Genomic DNA, 17,983 nt, shown 5'->3' on the forward strand with positions numbered 1-17,983 from the left:
AAGCTCACAGATCTCCTGAGCTCTTGACTGGCTCAGCTACTATTTATTTATTTTTGGTGGTACTGAGGTCTTGCTAACTTTTTGCCCCTGTTGGTCTTGAACTGCAATCCTCCTTATCTTAGCATCCCTAGATCTAGGCTGGGATTACAGGTACCTGGTTTCTGCTATTCTTTTGCTACATATGATTTTTAAAGCTCCCAAAATCATTCTGATGTGCCATCCAATATGGGAATCACTGATAAAGGTTTTAAAGGGAAACAAACTTTTTTTAATAAAGTATTTCAAACAAAACCATGTATTTCAGGTTTATTAGTCAAAAAGTAAAGCATCTTTCAAGCTGAATTACATAATTATTACATGACACACAAACACTAAGATTCAGAAAAGACAAATTTAGTATTTCAATTTGTTCAGTAAAGAAACAACAAACATAAATAATGAAGGCCTTTTTTCCCTTCTACCCTATCCTCTAAATTTATATATAAACTTGGTATGTATTTTATCAAATAATCGAAAATGTAGGGGACACATACAGAAGGAGGACCTGTAGCTAACATTAGCTATAGTTATGGCTTTTTGTGAATTAGGGCTTTTTAAGATAATGATTATGAATAAAACTAATTTAAGAGAACAAGAAATAAAAACTTTTACCTGTCTCATCTTTTATCATTAAAATCATAATGCTATAGAAATTAATATTTGGGTATGAATAGCACATACAATTTAAACATTATCCATAATTTTGAGAAACTTTTCAGTATTATGTAATAAAAATGAATTACAAATATACATACTCATATCTTATAAAAATACATTTAAAAATAAAAATGGAAAAAATACTGGGAGAAATTCCTCTGGAGGTCAACTGACACTACGAAGAGACTTGAATTCCTTTATCAGGATATTCTTCCATATCAGAGAACAACTCTGCAAGAAAAAAATGAACAGATCATATTTAAAATGTTTTCCCAATGTCTCAAAAAGTTCTAATGATTAGTTATGAACAGTCTCTTGAAATATTGACATAATACACAGTAACAGATAGCCCTCAAGCACAAGAACTCTGGACTGAGGGGCATGGCTCAAGTGGTAGAGCACCTGCCTAGTAAGCACAAGGCCCTTGAGTTCAAACCCAGTACCAACACAAAAGAATTCTTGGCAATGAAATCTGATTTGAAAGATAAGCTAATAACAAAGTTGTATGTTTTTTACAATATTAAATGTTCATTTTAAATTTTTTATAAATCCCTGAAAAATAAAACATATATAATGAAGACAATGTAATAAGTCTTACCAGGAAATGTAAGTCACTTGGAGAACCTAGATCATTAAATGGCTATAAAGTCTAATTTTATAGTGATCAAATAATCAAAAATGTAGGGGACACATACAGGACTTGGAGCTAACATTAGGTGTGTACTAAGATATCTTAAAAGTGTTATTCCATTTAACCATTACAGCAACCCAACAAGTTAAGCACTGTCCTCATTTTGTATTTACTTTATTTATCCATATGTAGATAAAATGTTGCATTTCTCACATATCCCTAAAAAAGAGTGAGTTTCTGGAAATCTTCACTATATGCAATAAACACTTTGCAATTTAGACACATCAGCAAGATGCAGCCTCACCCCACCACAGCACAAAGTATTAGTTGACATTTTTGTAATTATTACTTAGCACAGACATAATTTATTAAAATGTGTGTGTGTGTGTATAAAGCAAACCTTAAGATTCTAGTAAAGGTCTAGGGGCATGGCTCAAGAAGTAGAGTACTTGCCTCCAAGAACAAAGCCAAAAATTTGATACCCAGTACTGAAAAAAAAAAAAAAGTTTTGCTGTCATGGTGGTACATACCTGCAATCCCAGCTATTCAGGAGAAAGGGAGGTGGGGATAATTGTGATTCAAGGCCAATCCAAGCAAAAAGTTAGTGAGACCCCTATTTCAACAAACAAGCTAAGTGTGGTGGTAGGTGCCCAAAATTTTAGCTATATGAGAGGTGTATGTAGGAGGATTTGGGTCCACAGCCAGCTCCAGACCAAAAGCACAAACCCTATCTAAAAATAAATCAAAAAAGAAAAAAGTGCTGAGGACATGGCTCAAGTGGTCGAGTGCCTGCCTAACAACTATGAGACCCTAAGTTGAAAGCCTAGTTTTTTTCCCCCAAAAAAATCTAACAACATAAAGTCCTCTGATGTAAATAATTAGATGGAAAAAATTCTTTGAATAACCTAACACTATACTGAGAAAAACAGCAAAATACGTAAAGTCTAATATTTAAAAAAACAAACATGAGAATTATAATGCAGAAAAGAACATTTAATGAATTTAAATACACAAGGAAATTACACTCTTTGTCTTGTTTCTGTTTGTTTTTGTCTCCCAGCGTGTCCCAGGCTGGCCATGAACTCATGATCTTCTTGCCTCCACCTCTCAAGTTCACAGGCATGTACCACATTTGACTATCTTGGTTTTTATAAATGGAAATGTTGGGAAGATTCCCCATTCTAAGACTTCTGAGACATACAGGTTATAATTAGTTGATAAAATCAAAAATAAAATAATAACCAAAGTTTAGAAAATACTCACAAGAAAGATTCAGGGTGAAAATGTGAAATACATGGCAAGAAGAAACAATGCACAATACAAACACTAAGCAGTTCCTAAAGCATTTGCTCATGGCCAGAGGTTTGTTAACATGATTCATCTTCTTTGGGTGTTCCAAATACGGTCTGCATCTACAGATGAGTGAATTTCACTGGGCTCGTTAAAAGGAAGATAACTAAACACATTGAACAATGAAGGGTTAAAAATTTGTGTCAAGAAGAGGTCAGAATAATTCACTGGAATATGTGTCTGACACAGAGGCTAGATAGATGAAGCATGATTTATTTCAAATTAAGGAGACTAAGAGTAATGAAGAGCAAAGAGTTCCTATGAAATACCTGCAGGGTTCCAGAAACACCCTCATTAAAGTGCTTCTAGACTCCAGCTCTCTAGGCCCTCCTCCTTGCTTTTCCTGTCATCCTGTGCACCAATTTATTATCTCTTTTCTTGTATTGTTTTATTTTAAATATATCTTTGGATTTGGACTATTATAGGAAGATTTATAAAATCATTAGAGAAATTTCAGGATATTCTTTAATACCTTCACTAAGATCCACGTCTGGCCTGTAAGATAAGAAAAGCCAGGATAATCCAACCAGAAGGGCCACCACCAGATTCACCACAATCCATGGCTGGAGAATTTGTTTCTCAATGCCTGTTGCCCTAGAGATACAGAAATACTTATTAGAAGTATCTTCATTTTGGCTCAAATGAAGCTATTTTATGAATTTAAGAAAACAGCAGTCCTCTCCTAGAGAAATAACAAGTAAAGCATGAAATAAAATGCAATTTCCCTGCAAAATATATCATATATCAGAAGAACAGGGGTTCAAAGGATATTTGAACTCTAAATTCATTAAAATTAATGGAAAGTTAATGTTTCCCCCAAAATTTCCCTTCCAACTACCAATGGCAATATTCTTCAATTAAGCATCTTTCCTTTCTCTCTAAACCCCATGTCCCTACCCACGCTCTCTAACAAACAAAAAAAATTAAAAAAAAAATCCTGTCCCTCTGGGCTGCAGATCAGCATCTCAGCTGTCCTGTCGGCTTCGTGGTTGCTACTGATATGCACATGTTAGCTCCATATTTTCCTTCTACCATTGCTTGGTATTCTGACTCTACTCCAGGTACCCTCTCCCATCTCTGTTCTAAGGCAGTAGGCTCTCTGACTGAGGATAAAGGGCTAAAGCTCCTCCAATCCACCTCATGATGATTCATTTTAGAGATTTAAAATATATTTTTAAAGGAAGACATTTCATTAAAAATGCAGGCTTATATAACACTAACTAAAGGAATACATATCCTCTTTCCACAGTTTTTTGGGGGAAAATGGCCATTATTATTTATAGGTGAAAACATGGAAGAAAAAGAAAAGTTACTCTCACTGTTGCTTTCATTACCACTAACAACTGCTAATGTTACTGTGAATTCTTACCAGAGGCTACCATTAGCAGAAGATGGTGTGTAAAGGTGGATTCTGTCACTTGTCATTTGCTGACTCAGAGATAGTATAAGAGCAGTAAAGTACACTGAGAAAAAGACAAATAAAATTAATAAATTTTAACAACCTGGTTTATCTTGAATTGATAAATTAAGGTAAAAAATAATTTGTACTTTGGTAAATGATGTAGAAAAAAAACTCATTTGACCAATTTCAGTAGATAGCCTTATTTTACTTTTCAAGAACATAGGTACAAAGTATCATTTAGATGATCAATATGATATTATTAGAACCGACAAGAATTTACCAAGGTCCCAAAATTAATTTTATTAATATTTTCATAACTTAGAACAAAATGTGTTCTAAATTATAAAAAGATATAAAATAGTACTTATTACTGAAAAGCTGTAGTAGCTGAATCTGTTTAATATCAAGAAGAAAATACAAAAACTAAAAATTAAGTACTACAGAACAACAAATTAAGCTTTTATTCAATTATTTACATATTTTTAGTGCTGGAGATTGAATCCAGTGCCTCTTGTACTCAATTATTTACATATTTTTAGTGCTGGAGATTGAATCCAGTGCCTCTTGTACAAATTAAACTTTCAAAAGTTATTTACATGAACCTCTAATGAAAAATAATTCTTTCAAAATTATGCCTGCAGGTTTTTAATTATAAATCCACTAAATATCTATAGGTAATGATTTATAAGAAGCAGTAACACAAAACTTTAAAAATAAAGTTATATTTTCCCTGGTTCAAAATTACAGTATGATTCAAGTATTACACAGTTATCAAGTTGAACTATTACTCACGGAAAGATGCTAAAGCTGTTGGATCCAGGGCAAAAAAATTTCGGATTGCTACTGATGTTTTAGCAAAGTCAATCCTAGAAAATACAAAACTTCTTACTGCAGTGCAGTTGTAAACTTCTTAAAAAAACTATACTTTCTTTTATATCTTCCTTTTGTGTTTTGTTTTGTGGTATTGGTGTTTGAAGGGCTTCATGGTTGCTAGGCACTTTATTACTTGATCTACAACTCAGCCCCAAAACTGTACTTTCTTGACTATAGTTTTTTCTTCTCTATTCTACTGCTACCACATACACTGTCTATTACAAGACTTTAAGTAGCTAAAGTTTAAACTTGCACATGAAAGAATATCTTACTTACAAAAGCTACATAATCCTCTAACTAGAAGATGACTTTTAGGCAACATTCTTTTGGAGCTAAGACATCCAGAAGAAATTAATTTACTCTGCAAAAGTCATTAGCTTCTACTTTTTTCTATTACTATATCATTAGGTTATAAACAGGTAGGTGTTTTAATGGGTTGAATTGTGTTCTCCCAAAAATATGAATGCCTAACCTCTGGTACTTGTGAACATGACCTATTTTGGTATCAGAATATTTACAGATGTAATAAAGCTAAGATAAGGTCACCCTAATTCAATGACTGGCTTTAAAAAAGTTAAAGTAATGTTAAAATCCTATAATTTTATTTTGAAAATTGTCAGTCAGTAACATTTTGCTTGACATTTCTTCCTGTAGAAATATTAGAAGGATCTGTCATCACAACAGTCTTACCTTACCTGTCAAAAGCTGAAACTGTACTTAAAGCCAAAAGCAAGTAGAGAAGACTCTGGAATGGATATGCCAAAGTCTTGTATTGCTGCAGAAGGTTGGACAGATTAGACAGTTGATCTCCTGCTAGACCATATATCACAACAATATTCCACACAGCACAGCCAGCCAAGAAGCCGTGAGAAAATAGACCAATCATCCTACATGGAAAGGGGTTTAGTTATACATGGATTACTAAAATAAAAGACTAAAATATATTTTAAAATTAAAATTTAAAATATATTTTAAATCTCTTCACATATTAAGAATAAAATACAACTTGCTATAAAAAGTAAAAACAGGCTTCTTCTTTTTTTTTTTTTAAACTCATGCATGCTAGGCAAGAGACCTACCATTAAGCGACACCTTCATCCTTTTCTTTTTACTTACACTTACCTAATTCCAATGTAATGTTTAAAATATGTATGTGCCTACACACCACTTTAAGTTGTCAATTTTGTTTAAAGTATTGAACAGCCAAAACATTTTTTTTAATTATAAATCCAGTTAACATTTGTCTTAAGAAAAGTCCAATGAAAACAGCCACCTGAAAGCTCGATGCACTGAAATTGCCACATCTCTGGTGGTCCAGGAAGACTTCATGTCCATTGACACATGTATGTTTTCTGTGGTCTTTATCAACTCCGAACGATCAGCAGCCTGGAATCGCCCTGAAAATAAATAACACAATTACCAATGACTAGCAAGAGAGAACTAAGACTGGGTGTGGGGACATGACTCAAGTGGTAGAGCACCTGCCTAGCAAGTGCAAGGCCCTGAGTTCAAACCCACACTACTGCCAAATAAATAAATAAATAAAACCAAGACTGAATTTTGCTATTTTTCTATCTAAAATTTCTCCCTGATTCACTACCTTTCCTTTCCTTTTTTTATTGGTATACCAGTAAAAGCAGCTGACTAGAAGTCACAAAACCCAGGTGCAAGTCCCAGTTCTATACCAACCAACGGTGAGATTCTGGTAAGTCATTAGCCTCTCCAAACCACAGGTTTCTCATTGGTCAAAACTCCAAGATCCCTTAGGGATCTTATTGAATCAGAGTTCTAAAATGATTTATATGAAATCTAAATTGCAAGTTTTAAGGACCAACTTTTTATTTCAGAGGAGTTCTGTACTACCATGCCCAGCTATTGATTGAGTGAGGTCTCACTAACCTTTTCCCCAGGCTGGCCTTGACCTGCAATCTTTCCAGTCTCTGCCTCCCAAATAGCTGGGATTAAAGGCATGAACCTTTGTGCCGTCCTTCTCTTTTACTTTTATTTTTAGAATTTATATCATTACTGCCCTATCACCACAACCACTACCAACTGCAAAACACTGGTAAATACAACAAACTACAAACAAATGGATAGAGATAGGAGGAGATTCTAAAAGTTACCCATAATCCTATAATCTGGAATCAAATAGCATTAACATTTTGGTATTTTTCTTTCAAGTACTAAGCATTTTTCTACAGTTGAGATCAAACTGTATGCGTGTATGTTCATTTGCCATTATTTAGGCTATTTCTACTAAATGCAAAATTCTTTCTAAATATGTAATAGTACGAATTATTTTATTACGTAGATAAAACCATAACTTTCTGAAATTATTCCCCTACTACTGTACATTTAGGTTATTTCCAGTTTTTCCCTCTCATGAATAATAATAGGGTGATTACTAGCTTTGTGTGTAAATTTTTGCCCACAATTTTATTCTATCCTTAATTAGGACTGCCAGAAGTATCATCACACAAATGATATTCTTGTACAATTAATTTTAAAGCAATCATATCCAAAAAGAAATGACTTACGGCTTTTTTCCACAAATACTTTGCCTACAGGCTGGCTAACTCCAGTGGGCACAGTGAACCTAAACTGCTGCTCTGGTGTGCTTTGCCCATCAGTAATTATGTCTTCATCTTCTACCCCAAGCTCATTGGCATACTGTACCTCTGCTGGCCGGGTCTTCCTGTAATCAGGGAAAATGTAAAAAAGACAGATTTATTCTTGAATTTTTGCAGACCCACATCAGAAACCACCAATGAATGTAGTGGGAAGAGCCCTGAATGTAAAGTAAAAAAATATGGTTTTTAACACAAATGGATTTATTAACTCTTAAGACACCGAGCAGCCTATATTTCTATGGGCCTCAGTTTCCTTATCTGGAAAAGGCAGTGACTGAACTACATTTCTCAGACTTAAAATTATAGGATTCTATACATAAACTGATTATTGCTTTATGGTCATTTTCAAATACAAATAATAATGTTATATAATTTCCAAGGTATTTTTCTTCAATTTTTTCTGAGACTTAATTTCCAACGCTAAATACAATACTTACTGTTGAAATAATCAATAATTAAAATTCCATTACCATGGGGAAATAAATCACAGTGGCCTTTCTTATTAGCTTTAATTATTAATATCTTTAATATCTAGTTTTTGCTACTTATATAAAATCTTTATATTACTCTTTTTTACAGAGATGGCTCCTTAGGTTTTTAATTTACAGACAATATTAATTTTTTTCTTTTCTCTGTGTTTCACTCTTTTCAAATCTATCATTACACTGGCTTAACTGATATTTTGTAATACTACTTATCCTAGAGATACACAGATACAGTGTTTGAGAAGACCTAACGAGAAGCTACAATTTGGGAGTTTTAAGTCAAGCAGTAGAGTAACTCTTAGAAAACTCAGAAGGATAAAGTATTACTTTGCCTTCCTTCGAGGTTTTTGAACAACTGCCTCTTCAGCTGGCTCCACATCAATACCATTCTCATTTCGCAATAAAGACGGACTAGAGCTCTTCTTTTGTGTGAAGGAAGTCTCCAACTCTGAAAATAAAATAAATTATGATTTGGAATTAACTATAAGGTAAAAGTAAAAAATGTATAAGACTTTTGTAAGAGAAAAGCACTTTAAGAGTTTTTAATTGAGCCAAAATTTTTTCACTATCTTAGGGGTTTTAAATTTTTAAAATTTTATACCCTTATTCACTCAACATATAATTTGAAATTGCAAAGACAAACAATATGGAAAAAAATGAAGTAAACTTATACCCAGGGCTGAATGACTCTGTGTCTGGTGATTTGCTAGCAGGACTCACAGCACTCAGAAGACATTATAATCACAATTACAGTTTGTTACAGAAAAAGGATATAAAGTATAATCAGCAAAAGGAAAAAGCAGATGGAGCAAATTCCAGATGAGATCAGGTACCCAATTCCAATAGTCCGCCATCAGTGGAGTCAAGCAGGAGGCCCTAATTCCTCTTGCAATGAGTTGTGAAAACACATGGGCCACATTCTCTATCAGACTCAATCACACAGGCTAAGCGCACACCAAAAGTCTAGGTTTCCAGAAGGAAGAACTGTTCAGCATAATTATATTACATCACAAACCCACTGTGAGCAACCCTTATAATTTAGAGGAAGTTTTCTATCAGAGGAGAAACAATTTACCATCCAAGTTTCCAAATGCTAGCTAAATGCTAATCTCACAAGCAGGCCTTTCTAAGGATAGCAATCTCAGCTCTGTTAAGTCTTTTCTGCGCACAGTGTAGGCATTAATTTTAAATGAGTCAACAGTCTTCTACCCTGCTAGCCACTCTTCCTAATACTGGCTCCCTGGAATGCTCTCCACCCCTTCAAATTCCATTTTAATAAAATACTTGCAGCCTACCATGGTAACTTTGAACAGACAAAACAAAAATCAATTTTTAAAATCCTGAAAATCTAGAAAGCTAGACCTGCAAGGCTGAGTGCATAACAGAATGGCAGTACAGGTCTTTATTAGATCAAAATTAACTTGGATGCTGAATTTTCTAAAAATGGTCAAATCATTTTTTTACAAATTATAAAACCAGGTATTAGTACCAACCTCAATTTTCACATTTGTACCCTAACTAAATCACTAAGGTTTATTTAGTGCCAGTGATGAAATACATTGTTTCACTGAGGTAAAGCGGCTTTGAAAATTATTACTGTTTCTTTTGCCTTTTCCTCATACACAGTGCCCCAGGAGCAGTGGCATCCCACTTCAGGCAGTATCAATTTACACTCCTATCAGTGTATGAGTATATTATTCCCATCAACACTGGATTTTCTAATTTGAAAAGAAACATTGCCAATTTGATAGACAAAACAAAAATACACAGAGGGACTCAATAAATGTTGGTTACTGTTTAGTTGTATTATTTAATATAAAATTCACCCTTTTCCCACTAATCTGAAATGTTCATCATTTACTAAATTGTTTTAGTACTGAATTTGTACCTCTTCCCTCATAATCTGTACATATATAATCAAAAAAGATCTGTGAAGTATTCTTGACTGAAGTCATTGGTAGTGTAGTGATAAAAACATTAGGAAAGTAAAAAACAACTATAGGAAGTAGATAGGGGAAAAAAATGAGAGCAAACAGGTCTTTATCATACCCCCAAAATCACAACTGCTATCACAACCTAACCTTGGTGTCCTCACATACCAGGAGGTAACCTCGTCGTCTTCTGTCTCCTCTGAACAGGAGCCTCTGGATGCTCTTTGAGTTCTTTAGTTGGGGGCTCACTGTGTCCAGATGGCCTGGGAACAACAGGCTCAACAAGGCCTTCTAAAGAAGCACTGGCTACAAGAAAACAAAGTAGTCAAACGTGGGAAACTTGTGGGGGAAAAGACAACTAGAATGTTTCCTACATAATAATATCTCTTTTTCAGATTTGTGTCTCAGTCTTGAATTTCTCCTCCTCACTTGTAGCTTTGGGCCTTAGTTTAAGAAAAGAAACAAATGTGGGACTAACAAGACGACTGAAGAAGAAAAGAGGAGAAGGGGTTAGAAAGAACAGCAACAGAAAAGGAGGAGGAAAATTGCTTCAAAACGGAACTTTCAAAAAAGGTACAAACATAACAAAAATAGACACTATAGAGAGCTGGCTTAAACTTGCTTATCTCCTGCCTTAAGAATTTTTATCAGTCAGTCCTTTACTAATAAATTAACACATAATAAGGTCATCATGGATAATTAATCAGAGTTAACAGGTACTTTATAAATCTCATTTGGTCACTGACTTCAACCTGTCCTCTCATGACATCTTTTAACAGAATTTCAACACATTTTGGCAGATTTGAATTTTACTTGACTATATACTACCTTGGTTATCTTCCTTAAAAAAGAAGAAAGAAAAATATCAACAATTGAAAATATGCTTAACATCACTACTATTTAGAGAATGCAAACTCAAGCGGGAGATGTAGATCAGTGGTAAAGTGCTTGCCTACTATGTGCAAGGCCATAGGTTCGATCCCTAGCACTGGAAAAAAAATAAACATTGTTGAGAAATGCAAACTAAAGCTACTTTTCATCAACTAAATTAATACAAACTTTTTAAAGACTGACATCATCCATTATTAAGGATTTAGAAAATGAGACACTCTCAAACTCTCTTGATGGCAAGAAATTTACTAAAACATCCTTGAAGGCAATTTAGTAGAATCTGTCATATCAATAATACACATGCCCTATGCCTAGCAATTCTGCTACTAGCAATCTGTCCAACAGAATTACCTGCTCTTCCCCACCACTCACTACTTTATGTAGAAGAACTGCAACATTGTTTGGACTAAATGCTTTGAAGTAACTTGAATGAACAAAAGATACATGGTACACTGTTATACTACTATGAAGTCACTGTTCAGGGAAACCTAGAATTTTGCACAAGGGAACCAAGGCAGTAATATAGAATCATAGCTTTTATGAAAGAAAAAAAACAGCACATAGCTATAGAAACATTTTAGGATTGTCAGAGTATGAGAGGGTACAAGTAAACAGTGAAGTTAAAGGATCAGCTAGGGCTGGTGAAGTGGCTCAAGTGGTACAGTGCACGCCTAGCAAGTACAAGGCCCTGAGTTCAAGCCCAGTACCACCAAAAAAAAAGATGTCTTCGTGGTTTCAAGACTGAGTGCTAGGAAAATGGTGGATTTCATTAATAGAAAATTGTAAATGAGAAATAAAAATTGGCTGTTGGAAGTGACGATGGATTCTGGATGTGCTGTGTATGAATTACTCATAGACCATCCAAGATTATCAGTGGGTAACTAAGCCAGAAAGGAGTTCATGGACTTGCTCATTATTGACGTTTTAATACGGGGATGATGTGGCCCTGCCTTCAAACTTCTGCTCTAATGCAGAGATTCTCAACTGAAATGAGGGTTTCAGAACTCTTGTATCTCTAAATCCAGCATTTAGTTCGAGGATTCAGAACCACACATAGCTTAAAATAATTTACATTTTCTGGGAATAAAAGACTTGAAAGAGTCCAAGAATACTGAGGAAGAGCTTAGATGGCACAGTACTCTACTCCATGAATGCTTCCAAATACTCCCAGGGTGTCCACTTCCTTGTCCCTCACTACCACTCTACTCTGCTTAACTGGTCTTAAAATTCTGCCTTCAACATAGCTCTGACTCAAGGCTGTTGGGGTCTTGTCTCTATCTGATCTGTGATGATTATGCCTGAAATTCTGTTGTGACCCCACAAAACAAAGAACTTCTTACCTAGTGAGTCTTTTGTTCTGGACTTCTTTTTCTTAGGTCGACTAAGTGGAATTTCATCTATATAAAATAGAAATAACATCAACAGAAAAGGCTTCCTAAAATTCAATGCAGAGAACAGTCAGAAAAGAACTTTCAGTAGTAAAAACTTTTCCCACCCTTCCTTGGATTCAGTAAATTTCTACACATTAGGAGAATATGGCAATAAATTGACATGGTCAAAGAGAATCCGTAGGTTGGGAGTGTGGCTCAAGTGGTACAGCACTTGTGCCTAGCAAGCACAAGGTCTTGAGTTCAACCCCTAGTACTGCCAAAGAAAGAGAACCCCATATTGTGTGATACCACTAGGGCACTATTGGTCAGTAATGTTCATAACTGTGATGTAGAAAATAGGCTCAACAAATGTTTAAATGATACCCTACACTTTCCAGCCCCTTGCACTTAGGCGTGGTCTATGACTGGTTCTGGCCAATAGGCTGTAAGCAGAAGTGATTGGGTCTATCTATGGCCACCAGAAGGCACCTGATGTTGCTGACCTCAGAAGCTAAGCAAGGGGGGGCCTGATTAGTATTTGCATGGGAGAAATGATCTATGATCTATTGTGAGAATGAACATAATGAAAAAGCCAGCCACTGTGGTAATTCTGAAGCAGCTGCATGTTCAGACTGCAGAATCACAAGACAGGAGTAACCTGGGTCTTACTACATCATTGATGAAGAGGGTAGTAAAAGATAACTGCCCTGATTTGTTGCTGCAGTGGACAAGGCAATTAACCTAATATTATTTCTAATAACACTGTATGATATTAAGTCACTGAGATTTGGGGTGGTTAGTGTTGAATAACCTTGCCTATCTGACTAAATGAGAAAAAGAAAAGTGCAGTCTCTATTACAGAACTAAAAACTAGTCAACAGCTATAGTCTGGTGACTCCATTCAGGGATAAATTGCTTTTATAAAGGTAAGGCAATCTAGTGTTATATATCATCCATAATTTTGAAATGACAGTCATGAAATTATATACTCAGATTTCTTTTTTTTTTTTTTGGTACTAGAGTTTGAATTCAGGGCCTGGCTCTTGCTAGGTAGGTGGTCTAGCTCTTGAGCCATACCCTCAGTCCTTTTTTGCTTTTAGTTATTTTGCAGATAGTCTTGTGTTTTTGCCTGGCTGGATTGGATTGCAACCCTTTTACTTATGCCTTTTGTTTACATGGGACCACAGGCAGTTATAACCACCCTCAACTTATCAGATGAGATGGGATCTCATCAACTTTATGTCTGGTCTGGCCTCCTGATCTCTGCCTCCCAAGTAGCTGGGATTATAGGCTTGTGCCACCATGCCCAGCCCTACACTCAGATTTTATGGTAAAAGAAAAAAAGTGATTGAATGACACTCTTTTTGTTTTGGAGGTATGTATTTATTTTTTATTGTTGTTGCTTTCTTTTGGAGGTATATTTGGTTTGGGGGTTTTTTAGGCAGGGTCTCACTATGTTACCCAGCCTTAGCCTTGAGCTCCTGAGCACAAACAATCCTCCTGCCTCAGCCTCCCCAACACTGTAATTGGAAATCTGAGTATATAATTTCATGACTGTCATTTCAAAATTATGGATGATATATAACACTAGATTGCCTTACCTTTATAAAAGCAGTTTATCCCTGAATGGAGTCACCAGACTATAGCTGTTGACTAGTTTTTAGTTCTGTAATAGAGACTGTACTTTTCTTTTTCTCAATTGACACTGTAATTGAAAGGTGTGTGCCACTGCACCCAGCTTTCAAGCTGATTTTTGAACACCACATACCACATTTAAAAAAATTTTACACTAACAGGAAACTAACTTACCTTGAATAGCAGCACTTCGTATGACACCAAACAAATTTAATCAGCAGGATGAAGACAAAAAAAGAAATTATTAACAAGAAATCTATTTTATTGTATGATGGAAAACATACTTAACTCACCACAAATCTAAAATAAAACTAGTTTTTACACAATGTCAGCTGGTTTACAAACTAGTTTACTATTTATAAATGGTAAACTGTTAGCATCACTAATAAAATAACTCCATTTTTTTCTGAACCTATATACATGTATCCCCTACTGCCTATTAATAAAGTAGATTGAGCAGATTAGAACTCTTTGTTACCGATTAAAATCAGCTTAGACTCTGAGGAAACTATTCTAGCAAACAAAAGAGGATCAGAATTCTGATAAACAAAACATGAGAACATCCTGAATGGACCCATTAATTTATCAGGTTAACATTCAGGCTTTTAAGTAGAGCATTTCATACAACTAGTGTCCTTATGACTCAAGGAACATTTTTGTCTAAATTTTTAGGAAGCCTTTCCTAAAATTTTCAGGAAGTTTTTCTGAAGCATTATAATTTTTCAGTGGTATTAGTCAATTTTTCCACTTTATTCATTTTACATCTTTAGCACTCAATAATAAAATTACTGTAAATTATTTTTACCTTGGCACAGGTGGAAGAGCTCGTGGAGGACGCTATTAGGGGTGGGAGAAGAAGAAAACTGTAAGTAAAAGCCCACAACATCTTATCTTTATATATCTCAAAATGTATATTCTTTTAAAAGCTGACAGAAAAAAATGTAATGGATCAGTTATCTTTTGATAACCGTGTTCATCAGTGAAACCTGTAGGTACTGATCTAAATCAGATGGGTGAGTTTAGATTTGTTCCACCATCTCTACATTCCCTTCTATCTATATCAGGCACTGGTGTAAGCATAAGGGATAGGAACAAAACAGAGATCACTGCTTTGATGGAACTTACATTCTAGTGGTTAAGTATTGGAAGATAATGTTACATATATCATAAAATACATGTTATATATGATAAAATACGTATTTACATGTGATAAATAAATGTCCACGGTAAAGAATGTGGAGTGCTTCATTACTTAGGGAAAGTCTCTCAGATATCTGAGATAGACTTGAATGAGAAAGCAGTCAATATCTCAGGCAATTGGGACCAAATGCTAAGGCCTGAGGGAAGGCTGGGGTTGGAGGATTCCTGGAAAAAGGACAGCAAGGTTACAACACAGGCAGCATTTAGGGCCTTGAAGACCAAGACTATGGATTTTGTTTTAATTAAATGGGAAGTCCATGGAGGTTTTAAGCCACAGAGTAACATACTTAAAAAAAAAAAATTGATTCCGGTGGCTGGGAGCAGTGGCTCACACCGGCAATCACAGCTCCTCAGGAAGAAGAGTTCAGGAGGGTGAGGTTTCCAGGCCAGCCCCGGCAAAACAGTCAGCAACACCCCCATCTTAACAGGCGAACACCTTAACTCCAGCTATGCAAGAAATGCAGGTATAGGGATGGAGAACGAAAGCAGAAGACTGGGGACTTGGCTAAAATGGAAGGGTGCCTGCCTAGCAAGCGCAAGGCCTTGAGTTCTAACCCCAGAACCACCAATTTAAAAACAAAACAAAACAAAAAACCACTCTGAATACAGAGTGAAGAATGTATTTTAGGGCTGAGGGGGTTGGGACCCTTACATATACTGCTCTACATGAATAAGAAAAATCATGTTTTCCAAGTTCAAAGAGCTTTACAGTTGATTAATAAGCATTCTGGAACCTTCCAAAATAAAATACCAGGACTGCAGGCATGACTCAAGCGGTAGAGCGCCTGCCTTACAAGAGCGAAGCCCTGAGTTCAAACTCAGATACCGCCAAAACAAAATTAAATACCAACAAATGCCTAGAAGTCAATTTAATATTTCAAGTGTCTCATGCTGCTTATAGAAGGCGCTGATTCAAAAAGATTAAATTTTAGAAACTCTTGTAGTTTTTACCACTTAGCAATCCCTGGTTCCATTCAGCAATCCATTCATTCAAGCAGTCGATTATTAACGCTACAGGACACTATAGATGTCAAATTTATAACTGGAAAAGAATGATGGTCCCAGCAAGCGCTATTGTTCTACAGATGCAGTGAAGTGCGTTCCATCCACGGATCCCGCCCACTCGGTCAGTCCGCATTTCAAAAGTCCCGCAAAAATGACTTTTCACCCACCCAGAAGCCCAATTTCTGACAACCTCTAAGCCCCTCAAAGCAGGACGGCTCAACTGAAAGCAAAGGTCCTACGAGCTCCGAACTAACTACCGCTCGCTTACCACCTGCTTCTTTCCCATTCCGCTTCCAGCCCGCCTGGCATCCGCGACTCCAGGCGCTGGGGGGCGCCCCCGCCCGCCTATCTGCCCCGCCGCGCGCGCAGGCGCAATGCGTCATCTGGCTGCGCCGGTCAGAAGCTCGCGCCGGAAGTCCCCGGGAAGGAACTGGGTCAAGGGGGGCTCCGGGACCTGGTATGACCTCTTTAGGCCTGCAATGTAGGGCCTCGGGATCCGGCGGACGTGCTGAGAAGCACAGACTCCAATGGGCGTAGGCTGCAACTGTGGTTCCCCCTCCCATGGCTTCCTCAGTGACTGCAATGATTGGCTTGGGTCGGGGAGGCGTTAGAGAGACCTTGATAAAAACTGACAGGCAAACAGTGCCCTTTTCTGGGCGGCTAAAAGCCCTCTACTAGCGGAGCCGTCGGAACGAGGGGCTTCGCTGGCAGCCCCCGAGGCCGCCGAGTGGGGCGGGGCACGGCGAGGAGAGGCGTCGTCGTGGCAACGCGGTCCCGGGCGCGGGGCAATTCCTGCCTGGTTCCTGGCTGGCTCCGGGCAAAGGGTACCCTACCGGCGCTTTCGTGCATCCCACGAGCTGGGCGGTCCCCCACTAATGCCCCCCCGCCGATGGCGTCGGCCCCACTCCGGCTGCAGCTGCTGCAAAGGGCATCCATCCCCTTCCCCCTGACCCGCCACCCCTGGGGCCGACGCGCCCCTCGCCGCTCACCGGGTGGCTCTCCTCCAGACCAGGCCCCGAGTCCGTCCGCATGGTGCTGGCCCTACCGGCTTCCTCGGCGCAACCGCCGCGGGCCCGAGCCCCACTGCCCGCGACGCCGCGGCCTCCGGGGCCTGCAGGAGGCGGGGGTTGCGAGGCCGCCGCCCCGGGCCGGGTCCCCGCCCGCCCGTCCGTGCACTCCCGCGCGCGCCCGGCATTTCCAGGCGCATTCACTCGCCAGTCCCAGGTCCAGGTTCCGTGCGGGCCTGGGTGTGTATTGGTACAGGCAATTGTCACATTTTCTCCGACTGCTTACTGTCCATTCTGAAACTGCAAAGCAAGTTCGGGTTTCCTTTTTCACAAAGAACCTAACCCAAGTTCACCTAAGTATCAAAAACCTCTTAATTTTCTTTGTGTGTGTGTTTTCTTAAGAAAGATGATTTGTTCAATTTGAGAAAGAACTACAAATATTTTGAATCATGCTTTCCGTTTTATAATTAAGATGGGGAGGATGGAGGGAAGATGTGGCTATAGAGATAGTGATGCAGAAGATGAACAGGTGTGCAGGGCAGGGAGAGCACCTGCGAGGCTCAGGTCTAGGGAAAGAGAAACGCGAGGGGGTAAATCATCTCGGAGTTTGCCCATGTGCAGGTGTCCAGGACTAGTCCATTGTCCTTTCCCGACACTGACATACGTATAGATACTTTTAGAAAAACTGATTGCTACACCTGCGATCAGAAGAATAATTTTTTGCTTGTAGCCTAATCTGTAAATGACAGTGTCGTTTCTGTCTGTTTTGACGTTAAATATGGAACATGTATGTTAACCTTTTTTACTGAGTTGGACAAAAAGGCACATTTTTTGTTTTTATTGTTGTGCTGGGTGGGGGTACATTGTGGCATTTACA

General features: G+C 37.6%; 1 protein-coding gene across 3 annotated transcripts; it reads right to left on the reverse strand.

Annotated features, from left to right (window-relative positions):
- Positions 1–279: 279 nt before the first annotated feature.
- Tmem237 (transmembrane protein 237) lies at positions 280–17,242 on the reverse strand. Of its 3 annotated transcripts, none has more exons than XM_074071421.1 (13): positions 17,089–17,242; positions 14,700–14,731; positions 14,069–14,082; positions 12,230–12,286; positions 10,167–10,304; positions 8,400–8,515; positions 7,629–7,647; positions 6,226–6,349; positions 5,648–5,839; positions 4,872–4,945; positions 4,047–4,140; positions 3,150–3,271; positions 280–927 (listed from the first exon to the last, which is right to left on the reverse strand). In XM_074071421.1, the coding sequence occupies exons 1-13, from the start codon at positions 17,128–17,130 to the stop codon at positions 872–874; spliced, it is 1,080 nt and encodes a 359-aa protein (XP_073927522.1). In that variant the 5' UTR covers positions 17,131–17,242; the 3' UTR covers positions 280–871. The 3 variants fall into 3 exon arrangements, with proteins under 3 accessions (XP_073927522.1, XP_020042353.2, XP_073927520.1); XM_020186764.2 differs by having other exon boundaries at positions 7,490–7,647; positions 8,395–8,515; XM_074071419.1 differs by lacking the exon at positions 17,089–17,242 and adding an exon at positions 16,368–16,448 and having other exon boundaries at positions 7,490–7,647; positions 8,395–8,515.
- Between the last annotated feature and the right edge of the window lie 741 nt (positions 17,243–17,983).

The sequence above is a fragment of the Castor canadensis genome, chromosome 4, assembly GCF_047511655.1.
Source record: "Castor canadensis chromosome 4, mCasCan1.hap1v2, whole genome shotgun sequence".
In the NCBI taxonomy this organism is placed as follows: domain Eukaryota; kingdom Metazoa; phylum Chordata; class Mammalia; order Rodentia; family Castoridae; genus Castor; species Castor canadensis.